Source organism: Varroa destructor, unplaced genomic scaffold (assembly GCF_002443255.2).
Source record: "Varroa destructor unplaced genomic scaffold, Vdes_3.0 BEIS01000006.1, whole genome shotgun sequence".
Lineage (NCBI taxonomy): Eukaryota > Metazoa > Arthropoda > Arachnida > Mesostigmata > Varroidae > Varroa > Varroa destructor.
This window is the reverse complement of record NW_019211459.1, coordinates 24,479,925-24,500,405: the sequence shown is the minus strand read 5'-3', so window position 1 is coordinate 24,500,405 and position 20,481 is coordinate 24,479,925. Positions and strand designations below refer to the sequence as shown.

Genomic DNA, 20,481 nt, shown 5'->3' with positions numbered 1-20,481 from the left:
TAGTTTGGTGATTAATACTTGAATCAGTGACCCGTCCAATCATATCAACAAGTCCCTTAACAACCTACCATAACGTGACGCGTTTTTCCTCTTTGGTCCAAATCTTGCATCTGATTAACAGCAGAATACCTACAAGAGAGCGAGCGTCTGGACCGGAAAAACCGGCATGATTAGAGTATCTCTAAGCATAGCTTTGATATAGCAAAAGGTTATCATAACAGCATTGTGTAAAAAGGAATGGTTACCTCGCAATAGTATAGAAAGCACAGAATATAGAAACGATAAGAAAATAACAAACCATCAGAAGTTTAATTCAAAACGATTTTCATAAAGATTAGATAACGTCAACTCATAATCTCCTGTTCGTCAGCTTTATCGCATCGCTACCTTTGCGGACCAGTTTGCCTTTGTATTTGCATACGTTTCATCAATAAAATACGTATATCGCTCGACCTACAACTAGAGCATGCTGGCTCTTTGAAATGTGCCAAAAAGCTTAATGCTTATATCCTATCCCTTGATAATCATGAGCATTTTCTGAGCTGGTCAGACCACGCGAGAGATTGCAAATGTAACTTTTTTTTTCCACGCGCCACGATGTATTGCCGGTCAATTCCCCTATGAGGTTGCCATTAGGACGACGGGACAAGTTCATGCTGCATACGCTAACTGTCGTCCTCTACAACCCCACGCGTCATGTCACGTACTAGATTTATGAGAGTCATGGCACGTTTAAGAAAACGATGCCGATTCACTAGTGAGATCGAATAGGAATCTTATGTAGATTTTTTCGGATCAAGCGGTCAAGCCTTACCGAGCTTCCTCAAGTCATTTCAAGCGTAACCACTATACGGGTCCGAAGCTGGGTATCTGCGAACCGTAAGGTTTTAAGTACTCATAGTAGCAGTAGTAGTGGTAGAGAAAAGGCCTTTGTTGACGGGAACTTGATCGGAATTTGAAGGCTTTGGGGTCGGCCATGCAGACAAGCTGTTTACTTTTCCTCCTTATCTATACTCTATACAACTGCCCCTTGACACGCCGGCAGGCGACTTGGCAGTGGTGTGTATAGGGGCACGGATACGGGCGTGACGTCAATAGCATTGGCTCGACTCGGTTTTCCCTGCAAGCGTTTGCCCTGTTTAATCCTCACTAGCTAGGCCAAAGCAGTATCGCGTCAATTGGATTGTGCTTTTTTTTTTTTCGTAAACAGCCTCCAATGGGCTTCCGTAATACGCCAGCTTTCTGGGTCTATTATATGCATCAGCCTATGTGCTGTCAGAGCCTTCGGCCAATGCGTCATTCTAGGTGTCCAGGAGCCTGTGTCTGTATGTGTCGGCGTTTGACTATAATATGTGCGTGTATGTGTTGCCGAGCCAGCGGCTAGCCCAACGTTACTGCTACTGCCACCGTGGCCACAGCGATGTCCGCGTAGACTAGTCGTAGTTGCAAGTTCAATAGTAGTAAGGGTAAAGGAGCCGGAGAAGGCCCCTTCGGGGGCAACCATTCGCTTCTATTTTCAATTCGCGCTAGCTTCTGCTGCTTCTATTGCTGCTCGTACATTTGCTGGCGTGGGGTTGGTTCTTTCGTTCACCAGCAGCGTTAGCCTATGCAATGTCCCTCACCCGTCCTCCCGCCGCTTGGCCTCCTCCCGTAGACCGGCGGGTCTGACGGCTGCGCCAGCGATAATGCCTGTGGCCGCAGCTCGACCTCGTCGGCAAGGCAGTGGCGTCAGCGGCGGCCGCGGCGTCGGCAGTAGCAGCAGCGAGGGCGAACGCAGGGGTGCGTCGTGCTTTCTTTTCAACGCATCCACTCCCCCAGGTGTCACCCCAAGCATGCCCCCTTGCCTTGGCCTTCTTCTCTTTGCTCAGAAGGCACGAAACACACAGCAGTCAGCGTTCGTGGCTCTCGTAGTCCTGATGGCCCACATCGTACAACTAGTCCTCTTCGAAGCCTTCTGCATCAACCAAGGAGCTGTTCAGTCGACCACCCTCAAGGCGTAGGCGGCAGCCGCATCAACATCAGCAGCAGATGCAATCCAACGAGAGACTAAAAGGGGAAGCAGCGCAGCAGAAGTAACCAACCGACCAACCCGTTTCTCTTTCTGCACAGGGAACCAACTGGAAGCCTTCCCGGCCTCCGTCGGGGGCTTCGCCTGTGTATTGGATCCTCCAAGGCAGACCCGATGTGCTCAACCCCCCATTGAATTTTTCCTAAAGGCTCCTAAATTCTCCTCGCACAACCCCCAACTCCTGCTTCTTTCTATGCTCCCGATCGCTAGCCTTCCCCGGTTGTCCGCCTTAACCAGGCCTAACCGTTCAACTCTTTACCCTTTCTCCAATGCGACGAAGGCGGTGACGGCGCCCTGCTGACGGAGATCTCACCGCCAGCGCAGAAGCAGTAGCAGCAGGATTAGCACCACCAGCCAAAGCGGCCTGCTGTGTGCATGGCATGAGAACCAAAAGAAGGTTAAGCAAGAGAGGCAAGAGCAAGCCGCCATCGCCGCCAACAGCTGAGGGAACGGCCAGAGCCTCAGCTTCGGCAGCGGTAGAGCGCGGTGGTAGGCTGTCGCCGGACGACGGGGCAAGAGATGCATAACACGCATACGTAGAGGAAGGATAGAGCTACAGGGCCAAGCAGTTGACTATGGAACGGGGTAGTGAACGGACCAATGCCGGAGCCCATAGCAGCGGCCGTAGAGTCGCTAGAATGGGTGGATCTCGACGGAGAGACGGTCAGTAGCAGTCCGTTGTATTGTATTGGCATTAGAAGCTGGTGGGATCAGAATCTACCTCAACGAAGCAATGGGCAGTTGGGTAGCCTATGAAAGGGGACTGATCTGCTGCTCCTGCTTTTTTGTGATGCCGATGCTGCTGGAAAAGCGAAGAGCAGGTGATCAACTTTCTCCTGGATCCTGAGTGCTCTGCTTAACTGGATTAAAAGCTGGGCATTGACGGTTACAGGGGGCTACGGAAATCTTTATTTTCATCTGCTAATTTTACACCATGGCGTTGCTACTGTTGTGGTTCAAGAGGGGTTTACAAGCTGTCGCTATGTCGTCTAAGTTTGGCCAGTGCCCAGCTGCATTGGGCTAGAGCTCAATAGTTGTCCCTTGTTCCTGCTGACATCAGCGCTCCAACGTTCTGCGATGATACTGGCTACTTGATGACAGACGAAGGTCAAATAAAATGTAGAATAGTGCACAGTGTTCAAGGTGTACATGCTAAACTAGTTTCAAGAAAACAGTGGAAGAAGGATGAGCGCGGGACGGGAATAATTACGGAGAAAGTATGAAGGGTTGCTAATGATGAACATCGTAATAACGACGCCCCCGACGTAAGGGTGCTTCCTTTTACAAAGAAAAATCAAGAAAGGCTAAATTAAGAATGGAGCTATGGCATAACAGGTTTACGAAAAAGGATATAAATCGTTTCGATTTAGTCGTGAGAGATGCTCTTTTTAGCATCCGTATTAACCGTTGCCCCTCTGTAAACACATATTCAGTAATGGCATGAATAGAATTTTAACGTCTTCCCTTAATGTAGACACGTACCTAAATAAAAAAAAAAAATCTAAATGAACTGTTCAACGTATGCTAACAGAGATGCTTCTGGCAGGGATATCCGTTTAATGTAACTAGCGTTATGCTTAGTTTTCAAAAATTATAATAAAAATTGAAGAAAGTCTAAAAAAGGTACAAAGGAAACGACAAAAACTGCTCTCTCAGAAGTACCAGCTGAATTGTATATCAAATATTCGCAATTACCAGAAACACTTCTCGAATAGTTTTAACTGAGATCTGAACCCTTTCTTCCTAATCTTCATCTCAATTCATTTTGCCTCATAAACATCGTCCTCGTATCCATGGGAGGTCGTCTGCAGACGGGCAACTTTTTTTTTTATATTCCAGTCACTCAAAGAAATTGATTGTCCCTGCAGGGTTGGTCCAATGCGGAGACAATGGATAAAGATCGCTTTTCGATCACATTTGGCAAACAGATTTCATAGTTTTACTACCTTTCTCCGTGTGTTTACGTTTTATTAATACCACATATGTTGGACAAGTCCATATCCGGTATTTTTCCCTATGTCTTTATGTACAATTCTGTAATTTGCATGCGTTCATTCTCCACCCCTGATACCAGACGAAATTTAGTTCTTTTTAGTCAGAACTTCAGGGGTCATCGAATTCTTCGGCACTGACAAATTTTTCACCAATACGAAAGTTTCATTCTTCGAAACCGGTCAATCTACGTTATTGCCGGTTTCATTCGATTTACAAAAAAGAAACCCTACGGGAGACTTGTATGGGGCAGACGGGAAGTTTATCGAAAGTCCACCAAGATGGTTCAAAAAGCCACTTTTCATATACGTAATGTTTTTAATACGGATATTAACGCTCGCTTTACAAAACAACAATAAACCGGCAATTGCATCCTCCAACAAAGCTTTAACGGTTAGCTCTTTTGGGGCTTTTTACACATTTTGAATTCTTTAGCTGTTTTGAATCTTGGGTCGTTTAAATTGCATTTCTGGGGCTTTTGGCCTGCTGTTAGGTAGAAATTGAATTGCGTTTGTATCTAGTATATTTCAGAAATGCTCTGATTAGTTTTCATTTAGCAAAAATGTCTGACGCACGATTTTTATTAAAAAGTTAATTGTAAAATCAAGGCAGAGCCTATCGAGAATAATTAGTAAGGGGCATAAATTCTGAACTTAACTTCTAACCGGAGTGCATGATGGTTGTATTCAATACGTATAATGACACTTTCAGTGTATACAGAAAATTTCTTGACTTTTGGTTGTTGTACCCAGAGGTTTGGTGGCCCAAGCTACCACGTTTATATGTTTATATGTACACATATACGTATGTGTGTGTGTATGTAGAATAAGTTACGTACTTAAGATCGGAGTTTTTTAGGCAGTAGAATAAGCGTTTGATTTGTAACACGGCCGGTGGGCATTGCTCTAATTTCCATTTAGAGTCTGAATGATGTACCAGAGCATTCTACCAAAGACGGGGCCCGAAGGCAAAGCAGGAGAATGAAGCGGATGACCGTAACTGCCCAATATAAACACTGAATTTGTAGACAGCAATCTCGGCAGGCCAGGCTTGGCCAGCTTATCCCGGACCATGTCGAGATTTAGGGGTACAGTGCAGAAGGAGTGCCGGTTGTAAGAGACCCTTGTCTATCTATATAAAAGATAGCTCAACAAACCACAGGCCCTCTTCCTCGAAGAAGCACGTTAGCTCGACCAGTCATCAGCGCCTAGTAGTCCATCCGCACGGATATTGCAAACGGGTCTCTCCCGAGCCTCACTAGCTGGCCAGGCCAATGCATGTGAGGTACACGGCGTAAACCAGACGAACGATGGCATGACACCCTGTTAGCCGTATCGTTTTGTGTCAAGGGCCTTTGCCCGCGAGTCTGACCCGTAGCGCGGATGCCAACTGCAGTCAGCGGTGAGGCGGATGCTGTCAGCCAATTGGTCAGACCTTGGCGTATATGGTCAGACTTCCCCATCCAGAGCCACCACCATCATCAGGGGACGAGTCCGCGCTCTCAAGGGTTAGAACGAACGTACCCAAGACAACGCACGCACCTCCAGCATCTGCCTATCTACAAGCCCCTTGTATGGTTCGTCCCCCGTACTGCCAACACACGTACAGATACGCATACACATATAGTCACAATGTACCCGAGGCAAAGCGTCCCACCGCAGCCGATGTGGAAACACTTTTAAAAATTAACTCGTTGCTGGCCGACACACACAGACAATCCCCCTCAACTCAACGTTGTTCGACTAGGAGATGCTCTATCACCGGTAAAGCATACGGTGGCCGTTGTGATAATGTAAAAGTGAGATGATTTTGGTGTTAGCGTATATCCATAGTGTGAAATATTAGGCTGGAGAAAATGGCGAACATTTTAACGCGGACTCGTGGTTATTTAATCGACCTTTTGTCGAACATATCTGTTCATCTGTATATATGCATATATACACTAGGCTGCACTTAATCTGCAACGCCTAATTATTTTAGCTTACAATAAATATATTCGATATAGGAACCATATGTCGCGTGCATCGGTCATAAAAAGCATTCTGTCTGTGCTTGTAAAAAAATATGCTTCCCAATGTGGCTCGTTAGAAAATTAACGAATAGGCTGTACAAGTAAGAACTTGTGTTTTAAGTTACAAACAAAAGATTGGTCACGTATAGAAAAGACGTTTGCAAATATAAATCGATCCAGCTTCCCTACATAGTCGCAGTTATCATACGCAGTCCCTTGCTATGTCCATTCAGCACTACTTTTTCTATCCAATCTCTATGACCGGGCCCATTCGTACGATGACACTTTTTGACGTCAAATGCCTGACGAATCCTTTAGATTTGGAGGCCCCGTTCGGTTACAGCTGTAGAAAAGACGATATTGAGATGCAAACAAGGACGAAGAAAGGCGCCGTCAAAGAAGGTTTCTGAAGTCAAGAAGATCGCTTGCTACCTGTTTGTGCCAAAATGTTTCACTGCTGGATGGGCTCCTAGCGATCACATCGCAGCGTGTGCCAATCCCCCAAATAACTGACTCTTTTGCCTGCTAGCAAGGGCGGCGGCAGCGATAAAGGCACTGAAGAACCGACCAAGTAATCAATGTATTAGCCAATGCAACATGTTGCTGGCCCTCTTTCTCCCTCTTACAGGGTCTCGAAGATGAGCCAGTGAAGAACTGTGAGCTCCGTGTACCGCAGTCAGTGTAGAACTCCCCAGAGGGTCCGACTGGGAGTACCACTAACTTCCCAACCGTAATATTTTCCCTATACTCTCCCTTACCCCATCCATTGACTACAGCCGTTGGAGAGGGGGCGGACGCGTTTGCGCTGACCATCTCCATCGGCCCGCGGGAGGTAGCCCTAGCCAGCTATTATTAAGACAAACTAGTTATTTTAGGAAAGCATGCAATTTTTGTTCATACACTAACCCAATGCTAGTATGTTCAGTCAAAGCAGACGGATTGTTGTTGATTTAGAAAACAACGCAGAAAAAGTACACATAGCGATAGCTTGCAGACGACGCGGTAGGTTTATTCAGCTTTGTTTTTACATGTATATATTATTTATATAAACGTAAACACCGATGACATGAACAGAATATTGCCACAGTGAGTCAGTATAGGGACTGTTTCAGACTTAGGGCTGTTGTAGATTGCGCGCATATTCGGTAAGGTACCGTACCGTCCGTTTTTTTAGCCTAATAGCAGCTATACAGGTGACCCTTAGAACGATGCCGGTTTGACCGCTTATCTGATCTTGGAACCATCAACAGCAGCTGGTAATTAAGCCAGATCGCCGTTTTCTTCAGCATGTAGGTTACCTCCGAAAGAAAACGCGTTCTATTTACCTATATATGGAACACACTGATATGACGAAATAATCACAAACAGTCAGTTTTATCCTTTCTATAAAACAACTACAGAGTCTGTGATGTCAAGGAAAATGATGTTCTATTTGCAGTGTTTCACTGATTATCAATAGAAGTTAGAGTTGAGAGAGTGGATTACTGCCTGAAAATTTTTAGAAACATTTGCACGAGGTAATCCTGAAGATCCCCCATGGCTTCTAGATTTAAGGACATTAAAAATCCATCAGAATTACTGAATTGTTACCTATAGTTTAACATATTTAATTTACACGACTATGGCGCACTGAACGTTGAAGCCGGTACAGACCACGCTTGTCAGGCAGTAGGAAGTTGTCGCTTTCTAATTCTGCTCCATGGCTTAGCGCACATGCAAGATTACCCGCTGCAGATACGTCCATTGGCCTGTTAAAATGATTTATTGTCAATACGACTATTGCTATTATTCATTTTACTCTCATTTGCATAGATATGCGGCCTTATTGAATGGACCAGCAGAACTCGTCACTGTCAGCGCTTGTGTCCTGGTAAACAGGTGAAACTACAGTGTTATGATGCCTGGGCAGAAGGCCAAGCTACTGCAATATGCGCTGCTGACATGATCGAAAGAAATTATTGCTAAGTATAGGCGCTACGGCACAGTCAGTCCCTACCGTGTTCAGCGAAGTTCAGCCGGAATTCTCAATTGAAAGTGATTTCCCTATATTGGAGTAAAAATCGATATGGAGATAGAACTTGTCTGCAGCGTAATCTCATTATTGAATTGCCAAATGGGAAAAGTAATATACACGTATGAGCTATGAAGATCGTGTTGAATTTGGCCAACTAACGAATACCGCGAAGACAAAATAGTTATAAACAGAACGTTTTTTTAGAGGTATTTGTGACGACCGCTATGACGCGTATGTGTACGTAAATACTATATATATATATATATATATACAGACATATAGTCAAGACACTAAAATCGGCAACAACAGTCCATATCTCCGCTTATGTTTGTAAACGCAGTTAGGTAAGACCAGCAGTGATTTTGTTAAGAGCTTAAACTTTCTACTGTAAAATTTCCCCAAACTTCTCTTGGTCTCAAATCATGTTATATTTCTATTGGGGTTTCTAGTTCAGTTTGAATAAAATAAAACAACCGTTTTTACACCAATCAACGCATCCAGCGTCCATCGATCCTGATCGCCGTATCAGTGTCAATAACAGCTCTCGATTCAATTTCGTATAACCCAAACAATTAGCAATAACCCTTCGATCTCGTGATTTATGTCAACAGACCAGCAATTAAAGCACAAGTTAACTTTACGCACGTATCTGTGCAACATACAAAACTTTCTTTTCTAGGAAGGTAAGTTTTTTTTGCCACGTTTCGTTGGTCCGGAACGTGGTCGAGCTTTGACTGCCATTCAGCTCAAATTTTTACAAAACCAACAAAACAATCAAAAACAGATTTTAATTTTCTTCTTAAGACTGTAGTTCTTTCAACTGGACAGGAAATTAAGCATTGGATATGTTACGTTGTATTGAAATGTTTCTTTTTCTTTGAAGCTCAGACAAAATATGCCAGGCATTTCCCAGTCGGTTTTCGCTTTAATCAGTTGATTATATAGCCTATACTGAACAACAACATTGCAGTCGTGTTATGTCGGCCTTTCAACTCGTCTCAGTAGTATCGATTCCGCCTCTGTTCAGTTGGGAAAAAGAAATCAACAAAATTAGGACACTGTTGACGCATTATTTTAGTTGGCCTTACGCGGTGCGTGTCCTTGAAAGGCCCCTCGGAGAAAGAGTCAGCAGCATTGTATGAACCAGCTTCGAGCGCTACCCAGCAAATTTGGGGCCATTCTTTTGGCTGTGTTTTGTGTTACTCTCTGTCCGGTTATACGGAAATGCGCGTCCGAACATTCAATTCTTCTTCTAAGTGATTTAGAGTTGGCTGGTGTCTTTAGTTGGCCACGTGTGCATATATATATATATATAATATTATAGTTATATGTCAGGTAAATGAGATTTGAGTTTTAGTGACCTTGTTTTTAGATCGATCTAAAGGTTTTTAGATCTTTTTCTTAGATAGATTTTTCTTGTTTTTAGATCGACCTTGTTTTTAGATCGATCGGGCTAAAGGTAAACTTTTTGAACCCTTTTTTAAAAAGGTCTCCAAAAAGGCATGCTCTGAGGAGTAAATCCAAACGTGTTACCATTCCCTACTACCTTAGCCATATTTATCCTACACGCCAGCATCTGTTAGTATACATAATGAGCCACTATCGGTGAATTAGTAACTCTGCACGACAATAATATTAAATTTATTAATAATATAAACCAATTCATTAAATAACCGAAAAAAATAATTAACCGATTAAATAAAATTTCCATGTAACAATGCTTTAGAAGGGCATCCTCTGTCGAGGAGTACGTAGGAATAGAGATCAAGTAATATTAAAACGTCGACGACATTTATATGAAAAATTGTTTTAGTTGAGAAAACAACCCCTCTACAGCCCACACACAAAGACCTGGAGAATAAAAACACATAAGAACATACATACATTAGCAACAGACAGAAGTAGGCTAGCACGAAAGCTATCAATGTTAGTTGAGCTAACGGGTTCAATCGTCCGTTTTTTCATGTTTTTTTTGTTTTATGTCTTCGTTATCTAGGTCACTCGGCGAGCCTGGCGGAAGATGGTCGGTCTTTGGAGCCGCAATTACCCCCGCTAGCCCCTCTAGCACCGCTCGCCCCTTCGGCGCCCAACGTGGCTAACGTTGCAAACGTGAACGCTATGTATGGCGCGGGGGGCGTCCTTAGCCAAGCGGGAGCTCGCGCGTTAGGTCAAGCACAGCATACGAACGGGCATAACATGTCTAACATGTTGCTCGTAGGGCCTCCGCTAGCAAAAGCAGGGCCCCTCAACGCCGGGGCAGCATCAGCAAACCCCCGGAAATACGGCTGTAAAATGTGCCCCCAGGTAAGTGTCGTGTTCCAATAGTAGGTAATGCATCAAGAATTGAGCGTATGATTTCGGTAGTAAAAAACGAGAAAGAAAAGCTCCTATATATATATATATATATATAGGAGCTTTTCTTTCTATATATATATTATTTTTTAATTATGTAGAGCGTAGTGGTAGTACTCGGACACTCGATTATTGCCTATATATAAACTATGCTGTATAACATTAGATTAAATTTGACATATATTTTGCTCATAGGAAGGAACTGTTAATATAATTACGAATGTAAATATTAATAGCATTGAGTTCAAAGCATTTGCCGAACAATCTCCCTAGAAGTTTCGTAATAAGTCTGCTTACTCATTGGTTAAACGCAGTTAAATAAAATGCACCACGCTTATACAACACACTGACCATGAGGAGATCTAGCTATACACGGCACACGTCCAGAACGACCACAGAGATTTTTGCTCTTAGTCGGCCATGTTTTTGACGCGCTCAGCCAATGCCATTGTGTTTTTTTACCGCCTGCTTAAGTAACGCATTGAGAAATTGCCCACTGAACTAGAAGTTTAGATACTAGAGGCTAGAAGACGATTCTTGTCGGGTTTTTTTCAACAGCTTTATGAAATGGCGTGGTAACAACTCAAGTAGCCTTCTGTAATGATCCACAATAGTAACACAATCTTTGCCAACGCTGAGATTTGAACCAGCGGTGACCGCATGCTTACTTGTTCATAGTTGCCGTGGTAACATACTCGAAGAGATGCGCATCAGCCACGCAGACCACGCCACTTTCTCCTCGAAGTATGTAGTTAGCCGATGTAATAGTTGATCACCCTTCGTGTCCCTACAGCACCTATACTTACACAGGCCAGCTGAACTAAATTGGGTTTCCAGCTCTCTGTCCCTCTGTTCTGGTTAAGTCCCCGCTTTCTTACCGCATAGGGTACCGCCCTGTCTAAAATACGAAGGATTTACGAGTCAAGCAAAGAGAATGAGGGAGAAAAATAGTTTCTGAAGTCCCTAAGTACATGACAAACCTTTAGAACCCCTCCTAGGAAGAATCGCGACGTGTGCCTATGTGCTCAAATATACGCGCGTAGATCTATGCCCCTGTGCTGGTCCAAAGCTAAGAGGCAGTAGTAGTAAATAGTGACTTTGGGCTTGGAGTGCAAGGCGCATGATAGCGACACCAGAGCAGGTATGGTGTGAGAAGCTTCACTCACAGTAGCACTGAGGCAGCCAGCGCGAATCTGCATGGCCTTCGTCTAAGCTATGGCGCCTGAACCTGCTGTTAGTCTACGACCTAGGCGTCGAATGCGTGCTGGGACCTACAACCGTGTCTTAGTCGTGGAGCCACCTCGGCAGTTACCTCAGCAGCGGCTGCACTAGCGCCGGGCGCTCCACGTCAGGGGAACAGCGTCTCCGCAAAAACTTTTCTACATAAATAAAAACGTATTAGAGAGAAAACGATACAGCCGGTAAAATGGGACAGCGAGCGACATAAGCACGCTGGTGACCGAGCGGTCGGTCCACCGATCGTGTGAGAGTGGGGCAAAAATATGATAGAGAGATAGAGAGGGTTAATGTGGAACAGCAAAGCAGCAGGAGTATTGAGCGACTACGACAAGAAGGCACGCGAAAAAAAAATGGTAGAGTAATATATGAGGGGCAAAAAAGAAAACGGAATGAGCAGGAGAGGGGCAGAATGAGTAGCGATGGCTGCAGTGGCTGGGAGACGCATGAAGATCTTTTTATACGTAGGGTGCGTGCGACGGCAGACAGACGGCCGTGGCGACTGCAGCACAGGCCCTGGTCTAGGCCACGTCGCTCAGCTGTTCTCGGCCCCTTGGCGCATTTCTTCAGTGCGCTGTCTTGCCGTTGCTCCTTTGCTGCTACCGCTGTCCCGATACTGCCGCTGTTACCTAACTGGCGCTGCGTCTCACGGTGGTGATGATGAGATTCTCACTGCTGTTGGACTGGCGTCAACGCTGATCATTTGCGCTCTGAGGTGCTGCTGCCGTTCTGTCGGTTGGACAGAGCGCGGGCGCAACTGGGCTCGGACGCGCATCGGTAGCCGCCTCCTTTTTTTCTGCCGGCCCACCATAGACTACCGCTACCCAGAACCACCGTTCTTTTTGTGTGGCACCCCCTTTCGGCCCTTCCCCTACATATCCCTACTACTAGGACCGCTGCTGTTGGTGCTACCCAAAAAAAAAACGACTAAAAAATGCCTCCATCTTTTCTTTGTGTTGCTGCTGGTACAGCCGAATAGTAGCGGCAAAGGCGGTGTGAGCCGCTGGTCGGACGAACGGCGGCCCATGGCAGTGGCAGTCCTGTTTTCTGAGGGCTGGCCGACTCGGTCGGTTGCTGGGCGGTTCTAGCAGGGTAGAACGACAGTACTCGAAACCTATATGGAAAAATAACAAGACTCTCTAGCTGTGCGCTTCGCTTTGCCTAAGCTGGCTGACTGGCGGCTGGCCCCTCTGCCGGCTTCTGCCGGAGCCTCTGCGGCTGTTCGCTGGTGCCTGCTGCTGTTGGCCGTGTCGGCCACTGCCACCATCGCTGTATGTAACCTTAGTGTGTCTCAGGATAAAAACCGATGACTGACCGATTTTTACGTCAAGGAAAGGGAGCCTGCTCAGCTGCCCACGGCCGCTGCTGCTTTGCTGGGGAAGAGCCCCGCACCGGAGAGCGTCAGCGATAGAGACTTGGCTGGTTGGGCGCCTGCCTGGATGCCTGCCTAGTCGCTTGCCTTACCCTTAGCTGCTGGAGAAGCTCGCCGGCGGTGGCTGCAACACTCGTGGTAGGCAGCGTTCGGCTTCAGCAGGACACAGGACAGAGGCTGTCTTTGCTCGGCACTGTTATAAAGGAAGCACAGGACATAACAAGGCTCAGACGAAAAGAAGTTAATACGAACAACCGTAGAATGCGTTGAAAATGATGCAAACGCCGAGCGTCGCGTCGCTCTGTCCGAATACGTATCCATGACATTGAAAAGAAAAAATACGCGAGTGTTTGCCACTGCGGAAGGAAACAGGCAAATATCACTGGAGATCACTGTATTGTTACTGTATAGAGGAAAGTGAATTGCGCGCGCGAATCGGCCAGAGCAAACAGATGAGTTCAATCAGACTGACTAATAGGACCTAGACATTTTAAGGCGCGGTCCATGGCTGTTCATGTTGCTACTCGCGAGTAAAAGAAACACCTGCATGTAGTGTTGCTATCGGCGGCAGGTAACTCTTCACATTGATAGCAAAGTACAATAATGATAAAGTTACGCCTCGCAAAGTTAATGTTATCCGTCCCAGAAATATTCAGCTATCTTCGTGATCATTATGACGATAAACGTGTTTGTTTAGTACATCAAGCTAATTGTGGCTCGTCATTTCTACCCGTTTTTTTTCCAATGTTCAACTCACTTTTCACAAATTGTGGGTCGTAGTTCTTTGCTCACTCGAAGCGTCACTCTAGAGGACAAGTAAATACATACAGAACAGAAGAGAACTTAAAAGCTAAGTTAATTGTGTGATGTGCAATCCAATCGACCTAGCGTGATCTACAGTTCGCCAGTGTTAAACATTTACTATTGCGTACAAATTAGTGATATAATATCGTTTATATTGTGCCCCTCTAATCCACTGGATACATGTTAGATTTACGTAATCCTTGTTCATGGAAAGCAAAAATTGTGGCCACTCAAATGTGCATGTTTATATGTGTCTTGTGAAGTATTAACTGAGAAGTCATCGCGGGAAAAGTGAGAGTTGCCTTTTTTCGTCAATAACGACAAGCAGTTGCCCGTAAATGCCCTTAGACACGCTCCGTGCCCCAGTGGCAGCAGCCACTGCGGGTCTTCCACCGGGTCTCGATATTCGGCAGGTTTTGAGCAGCTTGAAGTGTCCACGCAATCTGCTCGATACGACAGGATACCTCATCAAACAGGTACCTATCGAAAACAAAAACGCATAGAAACTCAAATCGAGACACACGGAAATATCCCTGCCCGCTCTGCTGCAACACACGAAAACAAATATGACGTATTTTTGCTTAAGATATAAATAAATAATTTATATATACATATATATTTTTTGAGATATAAATAATTTATCACTGATACTTGAGTCTAAACGTTTAGTCTTTATTGCATTAACATTTGTTCCGATCTGAGTTTTCCCAATAGCTATCCGCGCAATCCTCGGTATCTCTTTACTAAAATTTTCTATACGAGCTTCATATATTCGCCACTTTAGCTGAGAGCATGATCGCTGATCTGAATTAGGCACGAAACCAACATCTGACGCGTCTCGATCAGACTGGTTGACTTTTCGTTGTTTCTCTCTGCGGCCTGTGCGACGCCAACTGCTACAGACTGAAAGTAGATCGTCCCACATGACTGCGTCTTACCTCGCAACCATTCTTCGGCCACTGCTCATCTAACTACGCATGAGAAGCACCTCGCTTCGTCTGTTTCTATCCGGTCTCCTGTGCGCGGTGAGTGTGCTCGGCCCATTTTGCTTTTCTCTCCCCCACAACTACACTGCCCTGCACAGTGAGGCTCGAAGGTAGAATCTACCCACGTCAACCTTGGATGGCGGGGCTTTGGGCGCGGAACTCCGCGAGCCTGCTCTCTGCCGCCTGCGGGAGCTAGCCATGGACAACTTGCCAACGGGGCGAGAGGGCCGGCGAATGGAGCAACGCTAGCGCTCCCAAGGAGCTATAGAGGCATAGGTGCAGTCGGTGCCGCCCGATTACAACGATATCGTCCTACGAAACGAACGCTACTCTAACGGCCACCGGTAATAGTATCACTACTTCTGTTTATCCCATAGCCACCCAAGCACACCTAGCTAAAGTCTAGTTCGTCGCTATACGACGCTCAAAGCCCACCAGTCGCCTCGTTATCATCAGCGTCAACGCCATGATGTGTGTTGCATGAGCTCCAAATAAGAGACGCTGCTAAACACTACCGAATCCGTTTGGCAGCAATTAAAAATTCGGAAATTACGAATTATGTAGCATTACAGTCGATCCCGACTGTAATGCTACATAAGTGATTAGAGGCCTAAAAGGTAAGCTTGTGTGCTGTTCATTATACTAACGATATCAGGTCATGTTGAAACGCCCTAAGGATTTGGTCCACATACAGAGAACGATACCGTACGGTAACGTTCAGAACAACCATGAAGAGATCAGATCTGCAGATTGACTACGCAGTAAACGAATTACTGTTTTGACCACAATTCCAAGAACAGCAAAAATAGAGACCATTTCTCGGGAGGGTCGCACCTTTGCATCGCGACTAACGATTATTTCTCTTTGAAACATCTACACTTCAAATGTAAATCAAGGATTGTTTAAAAAAGAAACAACGTCATAGGATGCAGCAGGCTCTCATATCGTAATGGAAGCGATGTTTTTACCCTTAAAAAAATTATGGCTTCGGACCCTACCATTTAGGCAGCGGATAAGCGCAGCCCATCGAGTGATACTTTATAGAAATTAAAAATCTACTCTTTCAATGAAACACACCATGTACTAAGAGCTCTATTCAGTCCCTCAGATACTAAGCGCAGCTTAGAAATTTGCTTAGCAGGCATCGGTCTACAACGATGGCTACCCCACATGACAAAATGCTACCTTTACAACGCTACGACACTAGAATTATAGAATATTAAAGAAAGAAACTTTTAAACAAGTATTGAGGGGTCCTTCTATCAGCCCTAAATTTAAATGTCGTCACCCAGTTGGGGCTGTTGATGGGTGGAAGTAATGAAAAGGGGAAAATGGGGTAATTTGGGACCATTGCTTTAGCGGCATATCAGAACGCAACAGGCTTTCCGATCTAAATGTGTTACAGCCTTTTCTGCGGAACATTGTCTCTCCTTGTCTGGTTTTCCGATAGAAGTAAACCCCGACTTAGATTTCAGAGGTACGCAATGATCTTTGAGCGTTAACAAACGAAGGTTCGATGTCAATCCACGGTGATCGCTCGAATGAAACTAGTTCATGGGGAAAACTGTCGCCTTTGAACTGCCAGCGATGAGAAGGAGCCACGAATGCCATCTTGCGTCGATTATTGCCACAGGGACCACCCCAGAACCCCGCCTCCCGCACCGTACTACTAACCCATTGAAAATGACTCTACTTATTTGGTGACTGGCTCCGCCTGCTTAAAACTGAGGACCGGCAAGCGTTCAAGCAATCGTTCATGAAACTCTGTTCGAATAGAACAATCCAGCTAGACACGTTCATGCTAACTGTCAATAGTGGACCTATCGAATTCGCGATGAGCCGTAGATGCTTCTTGTGTGGACCGGAAAGAAAGAACTGAATATATATTAGACGATCAGAGATTTCAGATCAGAGTTGAATGCGCGCATTTGCGAAATTTCGAATGCTAATACAATTGTTGCTACGATTAATGCCCCACCTCGGGTGCTGGCTTCGGGGGGCAGCTTCCAATAGTAGACTGCGTTCTCGTGCTGAGTTCTCTCATTTCCCTAGGCTCTTGCTAAAGCTTCGGGGAAAAAGCAACTACCAGTGAACAGACGAAGCAATAAGGATACGTATGGTTTGGGGCAATACGACAGAACTGAGTTCAATGGTAGCACTGGAAAAACAAAAAGGCACTAGGTTGCATAGAACGCCATGTCTGTATAACGTGCAAGATGGTTATAGTGATCTCTGTTCTTTAGCACGACAGGCATAGGTTAGCTTAAAGTATCACCTTGCCTTGAAAGATTATTTGTTGTCCGTCCTCCAGCTCCTCTTTGTACAACTTGCCATGTAATTCAATGACGAAGTCGTCGCCACAGCACGAGCAAAGAAAGGCGCGGCAAGGTGGCTTTCTAACTCCTTTGCTACCCTATACTCGCAGCGCTCCTAAGCGAAGGACGGACAGGAGTCAGGGTGGCTATTATCGTCTGATTCGGATTGTCACCGCTATGGTTGCTATCGAAAATGTCCTTTGTAGAAGGACGATAAGCCGGAGAGCAGGGGGTTCGTGGTAACGCACACTTCTCAGATACGAATCATATCTAATTCGGATTCGATTCAAGTTGGCGGCTTCGGCAGTGGTTGCGCTCATATCAGTAAGTGCGCGGGCCGATGATGGCGGTAAGGTGTAGTGTCTATGTCCTCAATCAAACTGTCCACACTCCATTGGGAACAATCAATGGCAGAAGAAGTCCATGCGTGGGTTCGATGAAGGCAAGGGAAGCTAGACCTCAATGAGGAGCCTAACAAGTGACATACACAGGCATGAGCGGGTGTGGGTTTACAGCTTCAAATGGAAGGGGTAGCAGAAGAACTTGAATCGACTGTGGTAATCCATTAACTGCGTATTAAATGTAGGCAAAAATAGATTTGTGAATAACGCCCCGTTTCTAGGTTGCGTTTAACTGCCATGACAATTTTCGTTTGCCCACTGTTTTAAGGCACTAGTAATTCGGGTGCGATCAGATAAGCCATTAAAACCTAAGACCAACTGATGCCAGCGTGCTATCCTATAATACTGGCCAGTTTAGCCTCAAAATATGCCGTCATAGCGTTATTTAGTTTAAACATCTTACCACTACATATGTGTATGTGTGTGTGTGTGGTGTCCTAAAGGGGAATGATTTCGAAAATATTACAAGAAAGAAGTGTGCAATTGTTAAATTTCTACTATTACTAATCATATAGTAACAGATTATTCTCATATGTATGTTATATTAAATATTTATTCTACTCGATTCCATCAACCCTGACCTATTCAGATACTTGTACCAGATATAGTTTGGCTGACCGGAACGTGTAGCATTATCAGCTATCACTATAACAGCATACACAACCCTATAGAAATAACAGCAGCTCTATTTGAATATTTCATTTGGAGGACGCCAGCCGGCATCGGCCAGGCCGAGTCGAAATATAATAAATGTCTCCTTGCGATTATTGTCATTGTTGGTTAAATGAAAAATTGGCAAGGTGGTCCAGAATGACGGACAACTATTTGTCAATAGCGCGCGGTCACTGAATGTTTCGTTTTGCTTTTTACTGATTCAGCACTCCCAGTTGGGTGGCCACGTAATGGATTGGTGCTAGAAATGGCGACTCAAAATGGCCCAGGCGACAACCACTGAATCCGCCCAAATCCTTACGCCGCCAATGTGTCACGCTCGGAGTTTTTTGTGACCAAGTAATCAGTTATTTCGATAGCAGAAATATGGGAGATGGCTTGTAGACTGAAACAATCAAGCAATAACCGTCATGTCACTGAAAGTAACATGTTAGTTGATGTCATAGAGTAGGCCGATTGTAAACGCTGGGTTCGACTGCGGCCAAAACGAAAATTCTTCCAAATCCCAACTTTTTCTCGGCTGGTTTTCGTGCTCTAGTGCTTACTCACACTCGGACCCTACGGGTGTTTTGACTGCGACAGCTTTTCGAAGATGCTCCGATGGTCGATCATTCGATTTAACTTTTTTTTATTACTCAAGGCCAGCAACATTTCACGAATAAAAAAAATGACAGTCTAGCAGCAACCAACTGAGCAGGGACTCAGTCGAATGAACCGGTCGGACAAGACTGTGAGTCCAGTTTTTTCGTCATAGACGAGCACGGCTTGAGTCTTCGACTTTAGCTTTAAGACATCACTCACTTCCCTATTTTCTTTCGATTCGCCTCGATCAACTACCACTAGCTATTGGTTCGTGTTTACAAACGTGGGTGGCAGACGGCCAAACTTACGGCGGTCTGAAACAGCAGGTCATTGCATTTTGTGACCACAGACTGGCGCCGGCTTAATGCTTAGTTAGCCATCAGCGTGAATACGGAAAACACTCTTTATATTTTTATTGCTACCCTGAACGAGAGTGAAAGCATCCGCCGGCTTCTGTCTATCCGATGGTTTTTAATTCGTCATCATCGCACTGTAAATGCGCAGGGAATAACCAGCATCTTCTTCATCTTGTTTTTTTCTGGTTCTTCCTCTCGCTCGCTGATTCCCGCGCAAATTCAAATGCTGTTACAACACTTGAAGAGTGTGGCTTGCCAGGAATCAAGCGCCGATTGCCTTTGAACCAAGCCTTTACGACAGGCAGACAATAGATTGAGCGGCGGCGGCGGCGGCGGCGGCGGCGGCGACGGCGGCGGCGTTGTTGTTGCTGCTGCATATACAAACTGAACGCTTCTTTCCCATCTGATGCGCGATGGGTTCAAAGTGCGCGCCTAAGCGCCGACTTACGTAGGCGCAGATATATAACACATCTTGTATAATAGATGGATCCACTCGCCTAGCTAAACTGGGAAGCCGTCTGTTGCTAACATTCGCACGAGTTTAATCGATTGGAAGCAGCGGTAAGAAAAGTTGTTTCGTTAATAGGGGCAGGCTCTTATCAATTGGGTGGCCCCAAACATCCCAGGGGAGCGTGCTATCTTTATTGGTTTTGTTTATTGTACTAGGATTCGATGGTTACTGCTGGTGACGGCCATAATAGAACTGGTTTTCCGGGAACGAGTATCTTTCGAACTGCTCAATGGCGGTCAACGACTTCATATAGGCTGCCTAATACGTTTGGTCAAACTGGTTGTGAAATAGCTTCCGAATAAGAAGTCATGCCATGCCAAATTTTCTGTCCTCCTGCGACAGTGAAAGTACCAAATATACTACATAGGTTATTTTCGCTGAAAATTACAATAAATGGTATCGACTGTAGCATAGTAGGACTTTCGTTTGGTCCTGTTTTTCATTCCTGCCAGCTTCTCACCTTAAGTGCATGCGCAACCTTAAAAAGACTTAGTTATTAAAGTCGACCCATACGTAGATGATTAGAACAGTCATTACTGCTGGCGTCTTCGATGTTATCGTCCCACAGTTCTACAAAGATGCGATGCCACCGTTATCCAGCGTCGCATCTACTTTTTTTTTTTTTTGTTTTAATACCAACCTTTCCTAGCAGCCAGTCTTTTACTAACCTGGCTAGCCTCACCCAACTTTTAGAGCGAGAGTTTGCCTGTGTGTCACTTTGTATGCATCTCTCGCTGGAGAGTGCGTCCGTTTTAAGCTGCTTTTGTTAAAGTCGGGGCTGATTTTGCTGTTTCTCCGGTCTGCTCCGG

General features: G+C 45.3%; 1 protein-coding gene and 1 long non-coding RNA gene across 7 annotated transcripts in view; one reads left to right on the top strand and one right to left on the bottom strand.

Annotated features, from left to right (window-relative positions):
- Positions 1 to 20,481, top strand: part of LOC111253356 (uncharacterized) — a 174,282-nt gene that overhangs the window by 134,082 nt on the left and 19,719 nt on the right. For all 3 annotated transcript variants that reach the window (XR_015330726.1, XM_022812625.2, XM_022812624.2), the window contains one exon: positions 10,082 to 10,389. Coding sequence is in view for 2 of the 3 variants with exons in the window: in XM_022812625.2 (XP_022668360.1) it covers positions 10,082 to 10,389 (308 nt within the window). In the remaining variant the exon portion in view is untranslated. The remainder of the gene's footprint in view (positions 1 to 10,081; positions 10,390 to 20,481) is intronic.
- Positions 7,055 to 19,368, bottom strand: LOC147755015 (uncharacterized). 4 transcript variants are annotated; one of them, XR_015330738.1, is made up of 4 exons: positions 19,114 to 19,368; positions 11,106 to 14,329; positions 7,725 to 7,819; positions 7,055 to 7,412 (listed from the first exon to the last, which is right to left on the bottom strand). It is a non-coding gene; the product is annotated as an uncharacterized LOC147755015 (long non-coding RNA). The 4 variants fall into 4 exon arrangements; XR_015330737.1 differs by lacking the exon at positions 19,114 to 19,368 and adding an exon at positions 18,773 to 19,107; XR_015330736.1 differs by lacking the exons at positions 11,106 to 14,329; positions 19,114 to 19,368 and adding an exon at positions 18,773 to 19,107.